The 26,095-nt window shown below is 36.5% G+C and overlaps 1 protein-coding gene across 2 annotated transcripts in view; it reads left to right on the top strand.

Moving 5' to 3' along the window:
- The window catches only part of CASD1 (CAS1 domain containing 1), a 53,172-nt gene extending 35,786 nt beyond the window's left edge, over positions 1 to 17,386 (top strand). For both annotated transcript variants that reach the window (XM_027968456.3, XM_027968457.3), the window contains 8 exons: positions 130 to 249; positions 1,635 to 1,791; positions 3,187 to 3,266; positions 5,740 to 5,841; positions 6,775 to 6,915; positions 7,629 to 7,706; positions 9,733 to 9,825; positions 15,913 to 17,386. In XM_027968456.3, coding sequence (XP_027824257.1) covers positions 130 to 249; positions 1,635 to 1,791; positions 3,187 to 3,266; positions 5,740 to 5,841; positions 6,775 to 6,915; positions 7,629 to 7,706; positions 9,733 to 9,825; positions 15,913 to 16,179 — 1,038 coding nt within the window. In that variant the 3' untranslated portion in view covers positions 16,180 to 17,386. The remainder of the gene's footprint in view (positions 1 to 129; positions 250 to 1,634; positions 1,792 to 3,186; positions 3,267 to 5,739; positions 5,842 to 6,774; positions 6,916 to 7,628; positions 7,707 to 9,732; positions 9,826 to 15,912) is intronic.
- Positions 17,387 to 26,095: the final 8,709 nt, after the last annotated feature.

Here is a 26,095-nt window from a genome sequence, read left to right on the forward strand (position 1 = left end):
ATAAATCTATTCATTGTGCTAACACCAAATGATAATAATGCTCCATTATCTTGGTTAAATGTACTGGTTGTGATTATTTAGGTATAGTTAACGTCGACATGTATTTGACCTGTTTATTTTTCTCCACAGTTTTTGCCTGTGTACATGCACATTCGGGTTCTGGTTGCTGCGTATCTATTTCAGACAGGGTATGGGCATTTCTCATACTTTTGGGTCAAAGGAGACTTTGGAATCCATAGAGTATGTCAGGTAGGAATGCATTGTTATTCTTTTTCTTTCATTTCAACGTGCTTTTGTGCCTGACTGTTGAGAAGATATAAATATGGCCATGAATAATTTGAAGTAATTTGAATTTGTGAAATAGCGCTTTAAAGTTGTATTATTTCCATGTTCTATGGTTAATAATTCAAAATAAGTAATTTATTACTGAGGGATGGAAAAACAATTTAGATGAATGTATAATAGATGCACACAGGGGAAAACATTGCTGAATCACTTTCAGTTCAGTTCAGTCGCTCAGTCATGTCCGACTCTTTGTGACCCCATGAATCACAGCACGCCAGGCCCTCCTGTTTAGTTTGTAGAAACGTACAGTTACCTGGGATTGTTATAATATGCTGTGTTTTCTCTCTCTAAGAAGAGGATTAAGATTTATTAAGTTTCTACATTGTGTTAGGCACTTTGTAAACGTTATTCTATTTACCCTTCATTACAATCCTGAGTTATGATCTTTATGTTTACAGACAAGGACACTGAGTCTCAGAGAGGTTAAATAATTTGCCTAAGCTTCCCTGATAGCTCAGTTGCTAAAGAATCCGCCTTCAATGCAGGAGACCCTGGTTCAGCTCCTGGGTCAGGAAGATCCGCTGAAGGGATAGGCGACCCACTCCAGTATTCTTGGCCTCCCTTGTGGCTCAGCTGGTAAAGAATCTTCCTGCAATGTGGGATACTTGGGTTCGATCCCTGGGCTCAGAAGATCCCCGGGAGAAGGAATGACTACCCACTCCAGTATTCTAGCCTGGAGAATTCCATGGACTGTACAGTCCCTAGTGTCCCAAAGAGTCAGACATGACTGAGTGACTTTCACTTAAAAAGGTCACATAGTAAGTGATAAAGCTCTAATATTAATCTGCTCAAATTCTGTGTTCTTTGACATCACACCATCTGAAATGACTGTTACGGAAGTCCCGAAGATACTTTTGTTTTTCAAAGACCCTTTTAAATTTGAGTAATATTATTTTGTATCTGTTAAAACTTTCAACTTAATACCAAATGGGATACATCAACATCAAATGGAGATCAAATGGACATTCTTTCATTGAGATAACCTAATCTTTGTTTATAAACTGTAGCTCTGGGAAGGAGGTTTATGATTCTTTTCCTGCATTTAACAAGCTGACACTTGTAGCCAGAGGACAGCTCAGGTTGGTGCTTTGCTGGGATCCAGTTAATAAAATGATGCATAAATGTTTTATGTTCAACTCTTTACAATAATTTTAGAACAAATATGATTTTTTAAGGATTAGTAAATAGTACTTGTACAGTTATGATTTTAGTCTTAAACATTTATACTCTGTCAGAGAGAATCTGTCTACTTTTCAAAGTGAAAACCATTTTCTTCTCCTTTTTAATAGGTCTTATTTCGTCTCAATTTCCTGGTAGTGGTGTTATGCATAGTAATGGATCGGCCTTATCAATTCTATTACTTTGTCCCCTTGGTCACTGTATGGTTCATGGTCATATACGTTACTTTAGCACTGTGGCCACAGATAATCCAAAAAAAAGCAAACGGTAAATATATTTTCCTACTAATGTTAATAAATATATTCTTCCAGTGCAAGTTTCTTTTTAGTTGCTAACGGCTGTTATTTTTATTGAGATGTATTGACAGTTTAAATTTATATGTAGCATTGATATTTTGAAAATTTGCTCTTAAATTATGTTTCTAGAAAGTTACGTGGTTCAAGTAGTATTAACAGTGAGGAATAATAGTTTGCATTTATATTATGTTTTCTCCTTTTAAACTTTCAAAGCCATTTTACATATCAGCTAGTACAGCCGTTTTCAAACTCTCTTGTATGGAGCCAGAATGGAGCGCACCAGAGGGCCACACATCCTGCTTCAGTCTTGGCATCTCTGGTTTACTTGATCCTGTGTCTGTGTGCGTGTGTGTGTGCGCATGTGCGTGTGTGTGTGTGTGTGTGTGTAGATTTTGAGTAGACATTCATTTGCAAAAAGGCTTTTTGTGTCAGACAAGCTTAAAAATCACTACTATAGCTTATCTTCTAAACAACCCTTTAAGCAGTTATTATCAACCTGTTTTATGTTTAAGGAAACGTAAGTGCCCACAAGGTGTCATCTTCAAATTTTACATAGATAGGTCTGATGAATGTTCAAAGTAAGGTCACAGTCATTGATCCTAATGCTTTTCTCCATCAAGATCATGTCATTAAAATTAAACCTTGTTTGTTTTTTTGAAACAGAATTTTTTTTATCTTTAATAATGTCTTTCAGGTCTTTCAGTCAAATATTATATATCAAAAAAATATTTTCTGTCGACTTCTATTAATAATACCAAATAATTTTTCAGGAAAGAGTTAAGCTCCAGCCTTCAATGAAGTCCATTTGTGTCTTGGAGAGTCTCTGTAGTTTAATTCCTCAACACAAACCCTGCATATTTATAAAATGATAATCAATATGTATAAACTGTGAACACATAACTTAAAATATGCATACATTAAAGTGCATCTTATAGATTAAACTAATCCACTGGGAAGTTCTTAAGCTCCCTTCTTAAAACTGTAATGTTTCAGCAGTGTTACCAAAGTTATTAAACATGAGTGTTTGTTAGAATTACATTGAACCTGTTCCAAGTTTTGTTGTAACTTCCAATAATGAACAGTATAATTGAATCTGGGATGTATTTTCAAATGCATTTATAGTGGCTAAATATCAAGTATATGGGGTATCAGATCAATGTTGTAGCCTCGTTCCTAGTAAGGACGCTCCACCTTTTCTTCCTTTGTGTCCCACTTGTAATTTTAGATATATTTTGTGTATCCTGTAGGGAGCCTTAAATTATTATAAAGAACTATGCAGGGTATTAATATGTTAAATAGAGAGTATTTAACATGTTTTCTAATGTAAGTTTACATTTCTTAGTAAATTAAATATTTTCTCTCTTAGGAAATTGTTTGTGGCATTTTGGCTTACTGTTGAAACTAGCCTTCTTGCTGTTATGTATATGTTTTTTGGCATATTCTCAGGTTTGTATTGTCCTTTTTGGTTTATATTTTGTTATATTTTATTCTAAAGTTCAAATGTGTTAAAGTATGAGAGAAGAATCAGAGCTTTTCTTAAGCTTCACTTTTTAATGACTGTAATAAAAGTGTCACTCTGTAGTTGACTACTCAGTGTCGTTCTTTTGAGACCTATCTACTTTTGTTACCTCTGTTTTTGTTGGAAGAGCAATTTAAAGCTCTTCCTCTGGCAGTTGTTCGCAATCCATTTTACTTGACTTTGATCAATCAAACTTTTATTGAACGCCTCTCATAAGACACTGCTCAAAGTGAAGATCAAAATTCTCTTGACAGAATCTTCAGCTTGCTCTGTGCGTTATTCATGGCGTCCAAGTGCTACTTGACTTTTCCCATAACTTCATAGAGCAGAATTTCGGCTGTTGATAAAGCCAACTCAGGGGCAGAGTGGCTTGCTTGTATGTAGTATATCTCTAACCTTTTATCACCCTATTTTGGTGGTTGAGATTTTCTTAACTCTTTTTGCAAGATGGCAAACTGCTACCTGCTGGTCTGTCTATCAGACAGACTTATTATTTGGGCAGCATGATATTTATAACAATAATTTAATTGCATTTAGTTGTGATATATTCTGTAGTTTACTGCCATCTCCAACACTGTCTTGTATTCAACTCTACCAGATGAAAATGCCATATGAGCATTGTGTGTATGTGTGTGTGTGTGTGTGTGTGTAAACTCCTATAGAGGGCTTTTGTTGTTTTTTTTTTTCTATAGGCTTTCCTGTTTATTTTCATTCTTAGAAATAAAGTATCTTATATCTGCCTGACTTTTAAGGTTTTTTTGCAGGGAATATGTAAAGTAATAAGTAAACAATAGTCAAATATTAAAGAAATAGCCAGTTAAGTGTCATACAGCTGCTGCTGCTGCTAAGTCGCTTCAGTCGTATCCGAGTCTGTGCGACCCCATAGACGGCAGCCCACCGGGCTCCCCCATCCCTGGGATTCTCCAGGCAAGAACAGTGGAGAGGGTTGCCATTTCCTTCTCTAATGCATAAAAGTGAAAAGTGAAAGTGAAGTCGCTCAGTCGTGTCTGACTCTTCTCGACCCCATGGACTGCAGCCCACCAGGCTTCTCTGTCCATGGGATTTTCTAGGCAAGAGTATTGGAGTGGGTTGCCATTGCCACTTGACAATTATACATTAAAATTCCCAAGACTCCCTGGTTCATCTGAAGGAGGGAAAGGAAGACAGACCAAGAGTTCATAAAAAGAATTAAGATTTACCTTTGAAACAGTATTGACTACTGGATAAGAAAAAAAAGGAAATTGCCTAGTACAGCCCAGTGTGTTGTGCAAATGGGTGCTCATTAAATACTTGCTTATTGATTACATATAAATTTTGATGAGAAATAAACTTGATACATGATCTGTGGAATCCTGTATGTCTAATACATATCGGTGAAATAGAGAAATGTGATATAATAGGTATACACTTTATACTGCAGGTCTTGGTAATAATCATCCTGAGACATAGACCTTGATAGAACCTATTTTTATAAGTGACTAGCATTTTAAATTCTGTGACTAAATGGAGACTATTGCAATTTATTAAAATAATAAAGTTCTTCTGACCTAAAGATTTGGTATTACCTAAAACATAATACTATTTTCATGTTTTACTTTGATTTTTTTATTAGCCTTTAAAAAACTGAAGTTACACAATTTTTTTTTAAATGCCATGGCATCATGTGTAATAATGGAGTTTCCATAATAGAGTTTGTTGTCATTCTTTAGTCTGGAAATTGAGTGTTTTGTTCTCTTTTTTGAAAGACTTCATTAATGTACAGAAATGTACCCAAGACTTCAGCCCCTTCATTCCCAGATTTTCCAGACTGTCAGATCAATAAGAAGGTACATTCACTAATGACCAGAGTAAAGTTGTAAGCTTTGTTTCAAAGTCTAATAATGGCATTTGGGTATAGTTGATTGAGGAAGGTGACTAATTCAGAGGATTCTTTTTAATTCATATGGTTCATTATAGATTGATTATTAAGGACATTACACAAAGAAAAACTATAACTTTAACCATCATCCTTTAGGTTATTGATACCATAGTGGCTGAAGTAATTTGTAGTTTTGTGTTTTGATCATTAAATAGTAGCTCTTTTGTACACTAGATTAAATGGAATAACTTTCCAATTACCAACTTGGGGTTTGTTTTGTTTTGTTTTTTGATTTTACAGTCTCAGTAGCCTTTCATGTGCTATGAAAGTAAGTTAACAAAAATGTTTTGTTATCTTTACTACCCATTAGTAAAATAAGTTTCTTTTCAAATGAAATGACATTTTGATATGAAATAAATAGAATTTTAAAATTATGAATGACCTTAATAAAATCTTAACTTTAGAAAATTACAGTTTATAATAGAATTCCAAAAACCAGTATTGACTTATACCATCTTAATTTTCTGAATTCTTCTTCTCAGGGTGCATTTGAGAAGATCTTTTCTCTTTGGCCATTGTCCAAGTGTTTTGAACTGAAAGGCAATGTATATGAATGGTGGTTCAGATGGAGGTTAGACCGATATGTATGTATTTACCTTGTGCTCTTTTCCCATTTCAAATTATACTTTTAAAATTTACTTGGAAAAATGTAATCTGTTTTTATTTAGTTTTGAAATAAGGAAACATGTTGATTTGGTAAATCAAAGCAATCCAGCCCACCCTTTGGTTTTCTTTTATTTTTTAAATACTCTTTTATTTTTACACAGGTTATCTTAACATTTATTGTTATTGTTTTGATTCATCTGGTCTTTTAAAGATTATTATTTTTTGATTGAAATATACTTGATTTACAGTGTGTCAGTTTTTAAATGAAAATTCTTAAATGTTGGGAAAGGTTTAAAGTCAGGAGTATCATAGCAGTTTGGCAATATGTACCCAGGGCTTCTTGTTGTTCTTTAGTCTCTAAGTCGTGTCCGACTCTTTTGAGACCCCATAGACTGCAGCCCACCAGGCTCCTCTGTCCATGGGGTTTCCCAGGCAAGAATTACTGTGACTGAAAGTGGCACTCTCCATTCTTTTCTATGGCCGAGTAATGTTCCGTTGCATATATGTGCCACCTCTCTGCCCATTCACCCACTGGTGGGTGTTTAGGTTGCTTCCATGTCCTGGCTGTTGTACATAGTGCTTCAGTGAACGCTGGGGTGCATGCATCTTTTCCAATTATGGTTTCATCCAGATATATAAAATGTCTTTATTTCTTTACTTGCTGCTGAGACTCCTTGAAGTAAGACACCTTATCTTGTCATTGCAAGAGATGTTCGCTTGTCCATTGCAAATTGTTTCCAGTGATCATTGACTTGACCTCATTTCTTGATGTTTAGGTTCTTCATAGAAACTTTGGATCTTTAAGCTTTTAACCTATATACTTCTATACATATGGTACTCCTTTACCAAGTATATTTGCTATTTATTGAAAAGTAGCTATTTAAAACAGGTTTTCCCCCCTTATTTTTCAGGTAGTCTTTCATGGAATGTTGTTTGCTTTCATTTATCTGGCTTTGCAGAAGCGCCAAATACTTTCTGAAGGAAAGGGTGAACCTCTTTTTTCAAGCAAAATTTCAAATTTTCTATTATTTATTTCAGTAGTTTCTTTCTTGGTAAGTTTCACATGTAATCTTCTAAATTTCCAAAATCCCAAATGGTGCAGAAAATTAAGAGATAGGAATTTAATCATTTATTTTTAATAAATAAAATCTTTTACTTTTGAAATATCTCTTATTTTAAATTGAACATAAATTCTAAAGAGAATATAAACATACATGTGTTAAATATGAAGAATAACTTGAGATCTCAATGAAATAGGAATTTTAAAAGTTGTAATAAGTTTGGGAAAAAATATAAGCTATTTAACAGAAAGAGCCATCACTGCAGTATGATCACTATTTCTGGAAAAACACAGACTTACGCTCCTCTCTCTCTACTTTGTTATATTTGAGCTTGCCAAAATGAGAGAGGAGCAAACCTGTGTACAGTTTTTACTGAACTTTAATAGCACAGTGAAGTATAATGTTGGACTTCCCTGGCAGTCCAGTGGTTAGTACTTGGCCTTCCAATGCAGGAGGTGTGAGTTTGATCCTTGGTCAGGCAGCTAAGATCCCACATGGCTCCTGGCCAAAAAAGTCAAAACATGAGACAAAAGCAATATTGTAACAAATTCAATAAATGCTTTTAAAATGGTCCACATCCAAAAAAAAAAAGAAATATTTAAAAAAATTATGAAGTATGTTATAAAGAAACTTCTTAAAATTGAGTGCTGCCTTGTTAAGGCATAACTATTTTTGTGAAGTGATCCATAAATTTTTTGTTTTAGACCTATTCCATCTGGGCTAGCAGTTGTAAAAACAAAGCAGAGTGCAATGAACTCCACCCATCCGTTTCTGTGGTACAGGTAATTATCTTTATTTAGAGAAATTTTTCCTAATTTTTGATTAGAACAGGAGTCTTTAGAGACAACTTTTAAATTGAAATCTATTAAATGTAGTATATCTTTCTAAGCCCTACCTTCCTCTACTATAGTAGAGATACTAAAATCTGTTTTAAAGGGTGGTTATTAAATGTTATTATTAAATGTATAGAAATGATCGGTGTTTATCACTTGATAAGCACTTGGAAAATGTTCATTCATTTCTCCTGTTTTCTTTTTCATCATTTACTTATTCAGATTTCTTCATTTACTTGTTTCTGGCCTCACTTATTAGTGGCCTTCCGTGTGTTAAGAACCATGCTATAGGTCAGAAGTGCATGTAGTTCTGCCCTCAGAACTTACAGTCCAACAGGAATGTGGTTGAACATTTATTCATTTAACAGTTTCTAAAATTCAGTTAACAAGTCTTTGATACTTCTGTGTGCTGGCTATTATGCTGAGGGACGTAGTGACGACCAAAGCAGATGTGGTCCCTACCCTCACAGAGCCTGTATTCTTCAGCTGCAAATAGTAATCATATAATCACCAAGTAACCATGAACAGAAGTTCATGATGCTACAAGGGAATACAGTAAGGGTATATGACCTAGTTGGAGTTGGAGTGAAGGTAGTTAGGGTTCAGAGACGGTTTCCCTGATAAAATTCCCTGGTGGTCCAGCAGTTAAGACTCGGATTCCACTGCAGGGGGTGCAAGTTTGATCTCTGGCCAGGGAAGTTCTGAATGCCGTAAGGTGCAGCCAAAGAGGGGTGGAAAAATTAAGCCAAGATTGGAGGAATGAAGGCAGGCAGTAAGAACTTAGGCCATGTGGGTAGAAAAGAGTTCCCATTCAGGGAACTTGAAGAAAGCCATTGGGGCTGGAGCTCAGAGAGCCAGAGTCTAAAGAAGTATGTGTAGTGACTGGGAGGTGGGCCGAGGCTGCTCAGCAGCCCAAATCAAATTTGCATTTTAGAGAGAGACCTGTGGTTGCAGGTAGGGCCTTGTGATTAGTGTGGTGACGGTTAAGTACAGGGCACTTTAGAACATTTGGGATTTCTTCCTAATCCATCTTGATGTCAGAGCAAGGTTCTTGGACAAAGTTGTGTCTAAGCCAAAGCCTAAAAACTGTATGGGTCAACAGGAAGGAACAGGGAGGATTTCTGGAGGATCTTCTTTTAGGTTTTACGTTCTCTTCAGTGAAGAAACTATCATCCATCTTAAACCTCTATATAGTCAGTAGAACCAAGCATATGACCAACTCTCCAAACACAATTGACAATGCTATGCTAAAAATTGTACTATATTAATATAGCATTTTCAGGACTTCTGCAGAAGTCATGCTTACAAGTAACACTTTGTATTTCGTATCTGATGTCATTTCTGTAGCAACATGAAAGGAAGGGGGCTGTTCCACTAACATGACACCAATTCAGAACAACGTAAGAGTAGCTAAGGGAGAGAGCGACTGCGCTTAGAAGAAGGCTAACATAAACCCTGCTGAGCCGTCACTTTCACTCCTGGTCACTACATGCCACATACTCATCTTTCCTTAGTTACTTTTTCCCACATTTACGTTGCTGTCAGTAGAAGGAGCCTTGAAGAGAGCAGAAAGATGGGGGTGAGCAGCTCCCAGCAGAGTGAGTACTTTTTAGAAGCAAAATCATATCATGGAATTTTGTTAATTTTGATACATAAATATAGCATTTCTTTCTACACAAAGGTCCTCAAGGTGAGTTTATATTTTTTCTAGTAAAAATATATTTTTTCATATAAAATAAAACTGTCCAGCCATACAAAACCTGCCCTTGTTTGCACTATATAGAGCACATGCTCAGAAATCCAGTTTGAGTAGGCTCTAGATCAGAAATAACTTGCAAATACTTCATCTATTGAGGAAAAAAAAAAGTCTATGTATTAAGTTCAGTAACATAAAGAATAAAATTATCACTTGAAAGAAAGCAAAATTCTTTGAATAAGCAGATTATTAACATTTGCCTGTGTGTTTTTTCTTTAGATTTTAGCCTTCATCCTTATAAGGAATATCCCTGGGTATGCTCGTTCAGTTTACAGTTCATTTTTTGCTTGGTTTGGAAAAATTTCATTAGAGGTTAGTATATTAATATTTTGATCTGTCTTATACTACCCAGTGTTTTATGGAGCTGTGTATATAAATGTATATATAGATGTGTAACTGACTTTTTTTTTAAACCAAAGCTATTTTTATGAAATTATAGGCAAGAAACTTTGAACTTCAACAGCAGTATTGTAGAATGCTTTTAAAGTCTTATTTAAATGGCTAAATACAGATGACTTTCACATATTTATTTTGTCTTTCAAGTACAGCCAAGATGAAGAAATAGGAAGAGAAAAAAAATGAAATAGATACAAATGAAATTTGTAAATAGACATAAATGAAATCAAGCTGAGAGGATTTTGATTTGTTGTTTATCATAATTAAATATTATATTGCTGGAATTTAGTTTATTGATGCTTATCATAATAAAATTCACTCTTATTGAAAGTTTGGGGCAAATTTTAAAACTCTTTATTTTGTGTGCAGTAACTAATATGAATTTATCCTCAAAATTAGTTTAAAGTAGGTATGAAATACATTCAGTGTATTCTGAGTTTTATTATTGAAATAGAACATTTTAAAATAGAATTCATTTAATCATAAAAGATATATTTTAGAGTTATAATATGTATTAAGTTGTCTTTAAAATGGGAAAGACTTCTGTGTGATTCAGTTACACATTCTTTTTCAGATTCTCTTCCCTCATAAGTTATTACAAGATATTAAGTATACTTCCTGTGCTATTTACTAGGTTCTTGTTGCTATCTGTTTTACATATAATAGTGTGTTAATCCCAACCTGCTAACTTATCACCTCCCCATTTTCCCGTTGGTAACTAACCATAAGTTTGTTTTCTGTATCTGTGAGTCTCTTTCTGTCTTGGAATTAAGTTCATTCATTTTGTTTTGTTTGTAAGATTCTACGTGTGAGTGGTATCATATGATACTTGTCTTTGTCTGGCTTACTTCACTTAGTATGATAATTTCTGGGTCTGTCTATGTTGCTACAAATGGCATTATTGCATTCTTTCTTATGACTGATGTTCCATACACACATACCACATCTTCTTTATCCTTTCACCTGCCCATGGACATTTAGGTTGCTTCTGTGTCTTGGCGATTGTAAATAGTACTGCAGAGACTAGGTATTTTTGAATTATCATTTTCTCCAGCTATATGCCAAAGTGGAATTATTGGATGATATGGAGACTTGAATGTGTATTCTGGTTTTTTTTTAGTGTAATGTCCTGAAGGTATCATTTAAGTCGAACTATTCTATTGTATCATTTAGCATTTCTGTTGCCTTATTGATTTTCTCTCTCAGAGATCTGTCCACTGATGTGCCTGGGGTGTTAAAGGCTTCTAATTATTGTATTCCGTCAGTTTCTCTCTTCATGTTTGTTTAGTATCTCCTTGCAGTGGTCCTTGTATCATGATACAATATCCTTCTTTATCTTTCTTTATATCCTTTGTTTTAAAGTCTATCTTGTCTCATATGAGTATTGTGACTCTAGTCGTTTCTGTTTGCATGAAATATCTTTTTACATCCCCTCCCTTTTAATCTTTAAGTGTCCTTTGTCCTCAAGTGGGTCTTCTGAAGGCAGCATATTTTAGGCTTTTGTTTTTTTTTAATCCAGTCTGCCACTGTGTGTCTTTTGATTGGAGCATTTAGTCCACTAACATTTAAAGTAATTATTGATAGATATATTATTTATTGCCATTTTAAACTTTGCCTTCTTGTTGGTTTTATATTTCTTCTTTGTCTCTTTTTGTTTCTCCTTTTGTGGTTTGATGGTTTTCTTTTGTATTATACTCATGCTCTTTTCTTGGTTTCCATGAATCTGTTGTGTTTTGATTTGCTATTGCTCTGTTTTCAAGTATGTTAACTTCTTCCTATATCTGTTTGGTTTAGACTAGTAGTCATATAGGCTCACACACTTTCTAAAAAGTCTATATTTTCTTACTCTCCTCCCCCACATTTTATGATGTCCTCATTTACATCTTCATGTTCAACCTGTTGCTGTACATGTGGTCATCATTGCTTTCACAAAATTTTTAAGTTTTTTTTAAATCTTTCTACTGGCTTATTTAAGAGATGTACTTTTCAATTGTGATATTTTTCTTCCCTATAGATTCCTCTTTTCTATTTAGAGAAGACCTTTCAATATTTCCTTTAGGATAGGTTTAGTGTTGCCGTATTCTTTTAGTTTTTGCTTATCTGAGAAATTCTTTCTCTCTCCTTTTATTCTAAATTATAACCTTGCTAGGTAAAGTATCCTACACTACAGGATTTTGCCTTACAAGACTTTTAATATACCTTGCCACTTCCTTCTAACCTGCAGCATTTCTGTAGAGAAATTACCTGATAACTTTATAGGGGTTCCCTTGTAATTAACTCTCTGCTTTTCTGTTACAAGCCTTTAGAATCTTCTCTTTAACTTTTGCCATTTTAATTATGTCTTGAAATAGGTCTGTTTGGGTTCATCTTGTTTGGGACCGTTTGTACTTCCCGTACCTGAGATAGCTCTGCTTCCTTCTTTAGGTTTGGGCAATTTTTAAGCAATAATTTCTTCAAATACATTTTCAATCCCCTTTCTCTCTCTTCTCCTTCTGGGATCCCTACTTGTGGATCGGCATGCTTTATCTTAACCTATAAGTCTGTTACATTGCTTTCGTTTTTTTTTTTCCATTTGGCTTTCTCTCCACTATTCTAATTGGGTGATTTCCATTATCCTGTCTTCTAGATCACTTATTCTTTCTTCTGCATTATCCATTCTGCTCTTCATTGCAGTTAGTTCACCTTTTGTCTGTGCAAGTGAATTTTCTAATTTTTCTTGGCTTCTCCTCATAGCTTCTAGTCGCTTTTTACAGTAATTTGCATTTCTGTCCATGGCCTCTCTTCATTCCTTCAGTATTTACACTGTCTCCTCTTTAAACTCAGTATCTGTTAGACTGAAGAGGTCTGTTTTATTGCTTGTTCTTTCAGGGGAATTCTTTTCTTAATTTTAACTGGGAGTGGTTCCTCTGCTTCTTTATTTTGCATATTTCTCTTGCTGTCTGAGGTTAGGAGGAACAGTCATCTGCTATGGTCTTGGAGGTCTATTTTTCTGTAGGTGCGTCCCTATGTAGCCTGGGTGGGTTTAGTGTTTTTTGGTACAAGCGCTCTTTGTAGTACGGAGCCTGCCACTTCTTTGCTCAGTTACACTGGTCGTTATCCTTCTGATAGGAGGTGTGACTTGTGACGGCCAGAGCCTGCACTGGAGACTGAACCGGGCCTCCTCCTGGCTCTGTAGTTGTCACTGCCCTATCAGGGGCAGAATCTGCTCCCTAGTTGTTGGCCTAGAGGCCCCCAGATGCTTTCCTGAGCTGCATTTCAGAGCTGCAGTGTGACGTAGGTGGCACTGGAGCTCTCCCGCCGGGACAGGAGCCACTGATTTTCCTTGCAGGAGCTGTGTGCCAGGGAGTGTGCTCTGTCGTGTCACCTTTCGCTTGTCAGGGCTCACAGAATGCAGTGTTGTTGGCACTGTCCTGGGCTCTGCCCCAATAGTGGGAATGTCAGCCATGGCCCTGGTGTCCCTGGAGTGTTGTCTCCACAAGGCCACCAGCGCAGGATCTGGGTCCACTCAGGTCCCAGGACCGCAGTACTCACGCCTCTGAATCCAGGGTGGGAGCTGTGGAGACATCTCATACCCTGGCCTAGCCCAGCCCTCATGCACGTGTACCCACAGAGCCCACAGCTGCTGAGGTCAGAGCCCTCCCAGCGGCAGAAGCACCTCTTGTCTACTTGTGTGTCCCACAGGTGCTGAATTTACAGAGCTGCCAGTGGAGGTGTTCCATCTCTCACACAGCTATGGGGAGAGAATTCAGTCCTGCTTCCTAAGTTGCTTGGCCTCTGGAGCTCAGCTGTGGTTTCAGCCCCGCTTCTGCATGTGGGCAACCCCCTGGCATCTGCTCCTGGGGCCTGCCGAGGTGGTGGTTGACACAGGAGTCTCCTGAAGCAGTGGCAGCTGGGGCACACTCTCCTGGAGGCAGAGGAGGCAAGCCATGGGCCAGCACATGGAGCAGGAGGCTGCTGTGGATGCCCCACCCTTCACACACCAGTTAACAGTGGCCCTTCGTTTCCATGGCAGGCCCATGCTTCTGCAAACACCCACTGTTGCAGCCACACCACACTCCAGCTCCTCAGGCTGTCTCCGTGCGTTCAGCACCAGTCTTTTCCCCAGGTCTGCCTCGTAGTAGTTCTGATCTGCATTTTTCTGGTAATTAGCGATGTTCAACACCTTTTCATGTACTTTTTGGCCCTCTGTATGTCTTCTTTGGAGAAGCATCTATTAGAGCTTCTGCCTTTTTTTGACTGAGTTGTTTGTGGGATTTTTTAAAAATTATATTGGAATATAGTTGATTTACCATGTTGTGGTAGTTTCAGGTATACAGCAAAATGAATCAGGTATACAGTCTTTTAGAGTAGATTCTTTTCCCACATAGGTCATTGTAGAGTGTTGAGTAGAGTTCCGCTATATAGTAGTTAATTGCTGTCTGTTTTATATGGAGTAGTGTATATAGGTCAGCCCCAATCTTCCAGTTTATCCCTACACCCTCTTTACCCCCTGGTAACCATACGTTTGTTTTCTGCATCTGCAGCTCTGTCTCCGTCTTATACATAGGTTTGTTCTATATGGAATCTCTTCGGCCTCTCCTTCGCTCAGTATCAGTCCGTCTGTGCCCACCCATGTTGCAGCAGCTGGTGCTGCTCCATCCTTTGATACGGCTGAGTCATGCTCCATTGCGGATATGCACCGCATCTTCTTTGCCCATTCCTCTGCTGGACGTCTAGGCTGCTTCCGTGTCCTGGCTCTTATAAATAGTGCTGAATATTGGTGTGCATGTATCTTTTCAAATTGTGGTTTTCTCTGGGTCTATGCTCAGGAATGGGATTGCTGGATCATATGGCAACTCTGTTTTTAGTTTTTTAAGAAACCTTCGTACTTCCTCCATAGTGGCTGTACCCAGTTTACAGTGTAGGGGAGTTCACCTTTCTCCATACTCCCTCCAGCACTTATTGTTTACAGATTTTTTTTGATGATGGCCATTCTGACTGTTGTGAGGTGATACCTCATGGTAGTTTTGATTTGCATTTCTCCAATAATTAGTGATGTTGAACATCTTTTCATGTGTTTTTTAGCCAGCTGTATATCTTCTTTGGAGAAATGTCTGTTTAGATCTTCTGCCTGTGTTTTGATTGGTTTGCTTTTTGATACTGAGCTGCATGAGCTGTTTGTATATTTTGGAGATTAATCCCTTGTCAGTTGCTTCATTTGCAAATATTTTCTCCAATTCTGTAGGTTGTCTTTTCATTTTGGGTATGGTTTCCTTTGCTGTACAACAGCTCTTAAGTTTAGTTAGGTCGTATTTGTTTATTTTTGTTTCTATTTTCATTACTATAGGAGGTGGATTGAAAAAGATCTTGCTGTGGTTTATGTCAAAGTGTTTTTGCTGTGTTTTCCTACAAGAATTTTATAGTGTCAGATCTTACGTTTAGGCCTTTAATCCGTTTTGAGTCTATTTTTGTGTTCTAATTTCATCCTTGTACATGGAGCTGTCCAGAGTTCCTAGCACCACTTACTGAGGAGGCTCTCTTCTCTCCATCGTGTTTTCTTGCCTCCTCTGTCTTGGATCAGGTGACGGTAGGTGTGGGTTCGCCTCTGGGCTTTCTGTCTTGTTCCGCGGATCCATATTTCTGGTTTTGTGCCACTGTCCTGTTATTTTTGTGCCAGTGTCATGCTGTTTTGATTATTGTATCTTTGTAGTATAGTCTGAAATCAGGGAGCCTGATTCTCCAGTTCCATTTTTCTTAAGATTACTGTGTCTGTTTGGGGTCTTTTGTGTTTTGATAAAATTTTTAAGATCTTTTTTTGTTCTAGATCTGCAAAAAAAATGGCATTGGTAACTTGATAGGTATTGCATTGAATCTGTAGTTTAATTTATGGTATAGGCATTTTGACAATAGATTTTCAAGGCCAATAGTGAAATAATTATGCTATCATGTGTTTTAATTAGGAAAATCTATAATATATTTATGGACTTCCTGAAAATACCTAACTCGAAATATTTTTCCTTCCAGCTGTTTATTTGCCAATATCACATATGGCTGGCAGCAGACACAAGGGGTATCTTGGTCCTCATACCTGGAAACCCTATGCTCAACATTATTGTCAGCACTTTCATATTTGTTTGTGTGGCACATGAAATTTCTCAGATCACTAATGATCTTGCACAGATTATTATTCCTAAAGATAACTCATCTCTGTTGAAAAGATTGGCATGTATAGCTGCATTTTTTTGTGGACTCCTCATCTTATCATCCATTCAAGATAAATCAAGACATTAGGATTCTAAGAACTTAAAACTCTTCAGATTAACTTTGAATCTACCTAGAGGAGAACAGCATCTATCTGGAGATGTATTGTAAATGTATATGTAAATAAAATTTGTCTGGCAAGAAGATAGCTCAGTGACATCTGTTGAACATGTGTGGTTGTATATTTTGGAAATGTACATATACAATGTGAAATACTGAAGAAAACTGAAGCAGAGTGCATTGTATAGGATTGCATGTGAAAAGTCTTTCCTACTGGATCTGCATTTCCACTTATAAGTGATTTTAAGTTAACATATGAAGGCAGGGAAATAATTACCTTTCCAGTAAAAAATACAGATAATTTAATTAGCTTAGTAACACCACTGAGTGTTTTGATATTTACTAAATTTATGGTAATAAAAATTATATGCACCTATATTCATCATTGAACTTCCTACTTCATCGAAAACTTTCTTACTCAAGAAAGATTGCAGTGTTGTTTCCTTATATGTGCAATGATGTGGAATGACAAACTATCTTATTGTTCATGTTCTGATATTATGTTTCCTGATATGATTTTTCTTCCTAACTGTGGTTTTCAGGTATATAAGCCTAAAATCTTTGTACACTTTGTCCCAGAGTTGTTCTAGGCTCGATGACAGGGTTTTGTCATTGATGCTATTGTAGCTTTTTATAAAAAGGCCAAATTTTCTTTCCAGTCCAAACAGGCAGCTGTTTCCTTTCCTTAAGCTGCACCAGTGTAATGCCAGTTACCCTGTGGATGCACCAGATATGCTTTCCCCCATCTAATTAGTTTTTGTATATTATTTCCAATGTTTGGAAGCTCTTTATAACATTTTGGTATTTCCTATTACTCCCTCCTATTTTTTAAAAAAATATTTATCAATCTAAATGTGTGCAGTGTAGTAAAGATTCAAGATATGTTTGAGATGTATAAGTAGAATTTTAAGTAAACTGGTCACCTTGGGCAGTGTTTGTTTTTGGTTCTGTTACAGGCTTAACTGTTAGAGGTATAAATTTATTTATCTGTTGTACAGATTTGATTATAGATTTTAATGTTTTAAAAATTGCACTTGTTTGCTGTTACTGAGTATGGGGTAAAATATTTTTTGTTCGTGGTATATGAAAATATGGAATAATTTAAACAGTAAATAAACATTCTGTGGATGCTTATTTTTGTATTGTAAAGTATCAATTAAACTGTGGTTTTTTAAAAGCTGGATCCATTAATGATTGGTTCAAATGTCTTATAATTCATTTCCTCAGTTTAAATTTACTTTTTTAACCTCTGAGCATATATGGGTAAGTCACAGTGATAGTTAAAGAATAATTTAGTTATCAGTGCTTTAGAGGATAATCTGCCCTTTCTAGTCATGAGTTAAAACATTGTTTTATTAGTAATGTTACTTGAAGATTTAAAAATTGGAGTATTTCTTTAGCACTGGATTTATGTGCTAATGATATATTTCCATTAATTGAGTAGTGTCTCTCAAACAGATGTGTGTTCTTTCTTTTTCTCTCTTCTTCTGCCCTTACTTAGTCTTTTGACATTTCCCAGATAGACAATTGTAATGATTCATTGCTCTGCTTCCTAGACCACAGGCTTATAAGTAGAGAATAGTATAGTTATAAATCAAAAACTTCCAAGTACTGTGATCACATCATTCTTGCTAGTGTGGCTTGCCAGTGGGTAGAGTGCGTTTTAATTTAGCTTGTAAGTTTTATCACCTGAGAAAGATTCTTCCTGATGAAACAACTGAAAAAAAATGATGACCAGTATTTGTTTTTTAGAAGCATTTATATCTTCTAATAGTGATACCCAAGTGAATATAAGTTTTCTTCCCTATTTGAACTCAAGCCTAAAACTTAACTGGTGAGCCATATTTCTTCACATGTTTTCATTTAATGTATGTATAAAATAAAACAGTGACAGATAAAAATTTTTTAAATTACATTTGTAATTGAAATATTCTATTTGTATTTGATTTTTTTAATGAGTCTTTACTGAGAAGAGGTTGTTGTGCTCTGAGCTGCCACAATGTTAGCATCTATGTATGGTATATTTTAATATTTTTTTCTGCATTGACTCACATAATGATTGTATGCATTACTCAATCATACCATTCTTCAGAGAAAGATGTTTAACAGAATATTTAGATATGCTAAAATTTAGAGAAAATCACAGGTTCTGTGAAACTCAGAATTTCTATAAATTACATCACGTTGAAAAATCTGTCCTCTGGCTTCAAAAGGCACTTGCCTTACTCAGTCTACTCCAGTCCTCCCCTGTTGCCTTTGTCAAACCTTCCCATTTGTATGAATAGCCAAAATAGCATTAAAAATTCAGAGCCTTGTGATATACCATATTAACAAATAGAAAGATTAAAACCATGTGATAATCTCAATAGATGCAGAAAAAGCCTTTGACAAAATTCAGCACCCATTTATGATTAAAGCTCTTCAAAACATGGACATAGAAAGACCCTACCTCAACATAGTAAAGACCATATGTGATAAGCCTACAGCAAACATTATTCTCAGTGGTGAAAAACTGAAAGCATTTTCCCTAAGATCAGGAACAAGACAAGGGTGTCCACCTTCCCTACTATTTTTCAACATAGTTCTGGAAGTCTTAGTTACAGCAATCAGAGAACAAAAAGAAAAGGAATCCAGATTGGAAAAGAAGTAAAGCTCTCACTGTTTGCAGATGACATGATACTGTACATAGAAAACCTGAACGACAATATCAGAAAATTACTAGAGCTAATCAGTGAATTTAGCAAAGTTTCAGGATACAAAATCAATACACAGAAACCACCTGCATTTCTATACACTAACAATGAAAAATCAGAAAGAGAAATTAAGGAATCAATCCCATTCACCATTGCAACAAAAAGAAATATCTAGGAATAAACTTGCCTAAGGAGACAAAAGAACTATACACAGAAAATTATAAGACACTAATGAAAGAAATCAAAGATGACATAAACAGATGGAGAGATATCCCATGTTCCTGGTTAGGAAGAATCAATATTGTGAAAATGATTATACTACCAAATGCAATCTGCAGGTTCAATGTGATCCCTATCAAATTACCAATGACATTTTTCACAGAACTAGAACAACAAATTTTACAATTCATACAGAAACACAAAAGACCTTGAATAGCCAAAGCGGTCTTCAGAAAAAAGAATGGAACTGGGGGAATCAACCACCCTGACTTCAAATTATACTACAAAGCTACAGTCGTCAAGACAATATGGTACTGGCACAAAAACAGAAATATAGAACAATGGAACAAGACAGAAAGCCAAGAAATAAACCCATGCACCTAGGGGTACCTTATTTTTGACAAAGGAGTCAAGAATATACAATGGGGCCGAGACAGCCTCTTCAATAAGTGGTGCTGGGGAAACTGGACAGCTATATGTAAAATAAATTTGAACACTTCATAACACCATACACAAAGATAAACTCAAAATGGGTTAAAGACCTAAATGTAAGACCAGAAACTATAAAACTCTTGGAGGAAAATGTAGGCAGAACACTCAAAGCAAGATCCTCTATGACCCATCTCCTAGAGTAAAAGAAATAAACAAGTGGGACCTGGTTAAACTTAAAAGCTTTTACACAGAAAAGGTGTATATTTCCAAAATATACAAGCAGCTCATAGAATTCAATACCAGAAAAACAAACACATTCCTCCAAAGAAGACAGGTGGTTAACAAACACATGAAAAAACACTCAACATCACTCATTAGAGAAATGCAAATCAAAACTACAATGAGATATCACCTCACACCAGTCAGAATGGCCCTCATCAAAAAGTCAACAAGCAATAAATGCTGGAGAGGGTGTGGGGAAAAGGGACTGCTCTTACACTGTTGGTGGGAATATAAATTGATATAGCCACTATTGAAGACGGTATGGAGATTCCTTTAAAAGGTAGGAATAAAACCACCATATGACCCAGCAATCCCACTGTTAGGCATATACCCTGAAGAAACCAAAAATTTAAAAGACACATGTATCCCATTGTTCATCGCAGCACTATTGACAATAGAACATGGAAGCAACCTAAGATGTCCATCGACAGTTGAGTGGATAAAGAAGTCCTGGTACATACACACAGTGGAATATTACTCAGCCATAAAAAGGAACACCTTAGAGTCAGTTCTAATGAGGTGGATGAACCTAGAACCTATTATACAGAGTGAAGTAAGTCAGAAAGAGAAATATCGTATTCTAATGCAAGTATGCAGAATCTAGAAAAACGGTACTGAAGAATTTACTGACAGGGCAGCAGTGGAGAAACACATAGAGAATAGGCTTATGGACATGGGGAGGGGAGGAGAGGGTGAGCTGTATGGAACAAGTAGCATGGAAGCTTACATTACCACATGTAAAATAGACAGCCAACGGGAATTTGCTATGTGGCTCAGGAAACTCAAACAGGGGCTCTGTATCAGCACAGAGGGGTGGGATGGGAGGGAGATGGGAGGGAGGTTCAAAAGGGAGAGGATATATGTATACCTGTGGCTGATTCATGTTAAGGTTTGACAGAAAACAAAATTCGATAAAGCAATTATCATTCAATAAAAAAATAAATTATTAAAAATATTCAGAGCCTTCACATAAAACCATTCACTGTACCTATGAAGTGAATCCTATTACTGTAGGTGCTAGTATAATACAACATTTCTACCCTACCATTCCATTGTAAGACAAGTTGCCAGTTAAAATATTTTAAATGGGTGAATATTATTTCAAATGTTAGGAGGCTTTTAACCATTGTAAAATTAAGTTTAACAATAAGCATATATATGTTTGATTATTATATTTTTTAACTAGATTGTAAAAAATATTCAATATATGTGTGAACTATTAAGCCTATTAAATAACCATAGGACCTAGAGTAGAACCTTCATAAAACAGACTTAATAAAAGACAGTTTGTCAAGGAACATGCAACTTCTAAGAGAATGCCTCTTCCGCTGCAGATGGATACAAATGGGAGGGACAATCTAGTAAGCATGAGAGCCAAATTGGAATTTTTTTTGTTTAGCAGTATTAAATCATTAGTACACTGTCATTTTGACCTACAAAATGGGACTCAACAGCTTCTCTTGATTAAAACAACTTGGATAGTTACCTGCAGAATTGATTTTGACACCAAAATTCTAAATACTCACACTCACACTTTAAATCCATTCTGATATTTTAATGAAATCCCTTCTAGTGTCCTATATACTATACATTAGAATGATAAGACTTGCTTAAAAGTTAGATTGATAAGGTAGTATAAGTAAGAGGCTATTTTCTAAGAGTAGAGTTGAATATATTATGAGGTATAAATTATCTAATAGATTAAGAAATAAGATTTAAATTTCTGTGCTTAAAAATACTTCCAAACAAAAGTCCAGGACCAGATGGCTTTACAGGTGAATTGTATGAAACATTTAGAAAAGCATTAACACCCTGATATCAAAACTAGACAAAGATACCACCAAAGAAAGAAAATTACAGGCCAGTATCACTGATCAACATACAGGCAAAAATCCTCAACAAAATCCTAGCAAACCAAATCCACCAACACATTAAAAGGAACATACACCATGAGCAAGTAGGATTTATCCAAGAAATGCAAGGATTCTTCAATATCTGCAAATCAGTCAGTGTGATACACCATATTAACAAATTGAAGAATAAAAACCATACGATCATCTCGATAGATGCAGAAAAAACTTTGACAAAACTCAATACGCATTTATGATAAAAACTCTCCAGAATGTGGGCATAAAGGGAACTTAATATAATAAAGACCATATACAACAAACCCACAGCTAGCATCATTCTCAGTGGTGAAAAGCTGAAAGCATTCCCTCTAAGACTAGGAACAAGACAAGAATGTCCATTCCCTGCCACTTTTTTTCAACATATTTGGAAGTTTTAGCAACAGCAATTCAAGAAGAAAGACAAAATGGATCCAAATTAAAAAGTTAAAACTCACTGTTTTTATATAAAATTTTATGAAAAATTATTTATGAAACACTTTTAAAAATGCCATTCTAAAGTATAAAAATGGAGTAGATCAACATTTTAAAAGGAAAAGCTTGCCTGAAAGTGATTGTCATGTGCAGGCAAAATCTTCATAATATTTTGAAATTCAGCTGATTGTATTATCATTTACTTCACTAATACCTGGGTTTCCCAGGTGGCACTAGTGGTGAAGTATCCACCTACCAATGCAGGGGGTGCAGGTTCTGTCCCTGGGTCGGGGAGATCCCCTGGAGGAGGCTATGGCAACCCACTCCAGTATTCTTGCCTGGAGAATGCCATGGACAGAGGAGCATGGTGGGCTGCAGTCCGTAGGGTCACAAAGAGTTGGACAAGACTGAAGCGACTTAGCATGCACGCACTAATACCTAGTGGTCCTATTCCATAGAAGATATTTGAGAGAATTGTCTTTTAATTTTATTTCTTGTTGGCTATGCTGGGTCTTCAGCGCTTCCCTGGGGCTTTTATCTAGCTGGGTGAGTGGGGACTACTCTCCCGTGCCGTGTGTGGACTTCTCATTGTGCTGGCTTCTCTCACTATGCCTCCCAGACTCAGTAGTTGGGGCTCACAGGCTTAGTTGCCCCACGGCATGTGAAATCTTCCCAGACCAGGTGTTGAACCCAAGTCCCTTAAATTGGCTCACGGATTCCTAAGCACTGGACCATCAAGGAAGTCCCTTGAGAGAATTTTTTAATAATGAAAATTGCTAAAAAGGATCATAAAAGTATTGTTTTTTTTTAAATTCTACAGCTACCACAGATGGATTATTTAATTTTTTAAATCTCCACTGCCAAAATAATAAACCAGAACTTAGCTGATTGTGAAAGTTCTCCATGTTTATCTCTTAATATGAGTTCCAGCCAGACCAGTCTTACTGTTCCCCAAATGTACTATTCCTTAGTCCCCACTCTCTCATCCACCTAAATCCAAATTTTTTAACATAGAATTTAAACTCCACATCCTCTGTGAAACCAACAGTTTATATTCTTTTCAACTATTCTAGCATTAATTACCTGGTTCCATTATATTGTCCTTTTTTTCCCCACTCCTTCAGTAAGATTGCAACTCCAGTGTCAAGATGGATATAGTCATGTGCTATACACAGAGCAGGTCTAGAAATGCTTGGCCATCAGTTAAGGAGTTCTGGTTTTACTTCTGCCATCTTAAAAACAAAATTCCTCTCATCTCTAGCATTCCCAAAGCTCCAGCTTCATTTATCTTCTCCTACAGACCTGAATTGCCTCTTGTCAAGATCAACAGGAGCCTCCATATTGCTAAATCTATTGATCAGTTCTTAGGTTCCACCCTGCTTAACCTATGTTTGACAGAGTCAATTTACTGCCCTCTCCTCCACTATGCTTCCAGGATGTCACCATTTCCTGTTTCCCACTACCTCCACAGCCATTCCTTCACAGTCCTAGATACTAGACCCTCTTCATTCTGTCAGTCTGAACTGCAGTTCCCCAAAGCTCAGTCCTCAGAACCTCAGGTGATATTACTTAAGGATTGAGTGCTGCTGCTGCTAGGTCGCTTCAGTCATGTCCGACTCTGCGACCCCATAGACGGCAGCCCACCAGGCTCCCCCGTCCCCGGGATTCTCCAGGCAAGAACACTGGAGTGGGTTGCCATCTCCTTCTCCAATGCATGAAAAGGAAAAGGGAAAGGGAAGTCGCTCAGTAGTGCCGAACTCTTAGCAACCCCATGAACTGCAGCCCACCAGGCTCCTCTGTCCATGGGATTTCCCAGGCAAGAGCACTGGAGTGGGTTGCCATTGCCTTCTCCAAGGAGTGAGTATAAATAGTCAAATGGCTTTAAACCTTATATTTGGATATATTTTGATGTCTACCAGCCAAATTTATGTCTTTAGTCTGAACTTCTTCCCTGAAATTCAAATCTAGATACCTGAATATCTCTATTTGAATATTCAAAAGACATCTCAGACTTAACAGGTCTAAAACTAAGCTTCTCCACTACTGGCCGCAAACAAAAACACTCATAGTCTTTTGTTTGTTTGTTTTAAGAGGCCTGGCTTTTTTTCCTTTTCTGCTGTGCTGCCTCTTCATGGCTGCACAGGGGCTTTCTCTAGTTGCAGCGAGCGGGGGCTTCTCATTGTAGTGGCTTCTCTTATTGCAGAGCATAGTCTCTAACTGTATGGGCTTCAGTAGTTGCAGCACACACAGAAACACCCAGTCTTTTTCTCAGTAAATGGCAACTACATTGTTCAATTGTTCAAAAAATTTCAACTCTTAGACTTTTTGTTTTATACTTTAGTAAATCTTGTTATTTTCATCTTCAAAATAGGTCCATAATTCAGTAATTCAACCACGTTTCATCATCTCCAATGTGACCACCCTGTTCCAGAAGTCTGCTGGCTCTTTCTTGGATTATGGTACTCGTCAGCTTTTCCCTTTGTAGGTCTGCCATACTTCCTCTTTTTACATACCTATGCTTTTCCTTAGAACATAATCTTTCGAGGACAAGGTTTTTATTTTACTCCCTATGGTATCCACAGCTCCTAGAATAATACCTCATAATTACTTGCCAAATGAACTAATTAATAAAAGCTACAGAAATAGTATCAAGTACTAATCCCATACAGGGCAGGTGGGCAGCCCTGCAAAATGATGAAAAGGAAAATTATTTTCCCAGCTGCCTTCTTAGTGATTTGGACAAGAGGCTAAAAATATGCTTTATTTGAGTTTTAGGATATTGATTTGAATACTGTTACAAAAAATTTAACCCACTTACATGGTCAGATAAAAAATGAGTACAAATAGTCACACAGCACATAACCTGTCACTCTGCAGCAAATAAGGGTCTTTGTGTGGCCTCCCAGGTGGCACTAGTGGTAAAGAATCTGCCTGCCAAAGCAGGAGATACAAGAGACCTGGGTTCGATTCCTGCATCGAGAAGATCCCCTGGAGTAGGAGATGGCAACCCACTCCAGTATTCTTGCCTAGAAAATTCCATGTGCAGAAGAACCTGGTGGTCTACTGTCCGTGGGGCTGCAAAGAGTCTGAGAGAACTGAACAGGTGAGCCTAAGGGTTTTTGCGGCCTGGATGGAAGCGACTTGCATTCCTGAGTGCTAGCCATGCTAGGTAGAACAGGCTCTTACTTGCTGTGCATTCTACTATTTTTCATTCTCTTACGTTATGCTGGGAAAAATGTCAATTGCAATTTGTCATTGTACTTATGCTATTATATTTGTTATAGTAGCGGGAATTATTTGGAATCCTATCTCTACCAAAAGTGGAAAATGAAAAGATAAACTAGGAAGGCTATGTATTTTAAAAAGAGAGTGTGCTTTTTGTGGAAGTAAAAAATATTCTTCTGTGTTCAGATAAAATGTGACTGTGTCATAAAACTACTTAAAAATGCCACTTCAAAAACCATTATGAAATCAACTCTACTAAAAATTATTGCCAGTACATAAAAATGTATATGTGGGTGCCAGTATAAGTAAAACTCAGATTAATGAATTAAATAAAAGCCTGAAATTTCAACCGGACTTTAATGAAAACTTATTAAATAATACATGCTGTGAAATTCAGGTATATATTAAATGAAAAAATTACATCAGAATATGTAACAGATGGTAAGTTTTAAAATCATATCCATTGAATGTACCAGAAATTACATGCCAAAAAATAAGCTTTGAAAATAGAAAGCTAATGAGGAAAACTTATCTCCTTCAGTATATCAAGATATGGCCACCTAATTATATTTGTGCTTACACTGAGAATTCTAATGTAACCAACTCAGAAATATATCAGTGTCCTATTCATTATAAGAAAATGATATACTGATTGATTGAGGAGATCCTAAAATTTGATATAGGATGGAAACAGTCACTGATATCATAAACTGG

This window comes from Ovis aries, chromosome 4, assembly GCF_016772045.2.
Source record: "Ovis aries strain OAR_USU_Benz2616 breed Rambouillet chromosome 4, ARS-UI_Ramb_v3.0, whole genome shotgun sequence".
In the NCBI taxonomy this organism is placed as follows: domain Eukaryota; kingdom Metazoa; phylum Chordata; class Mammalia; order Artiodactyla; family Bovidae; genus Ovis; species Ovis aries.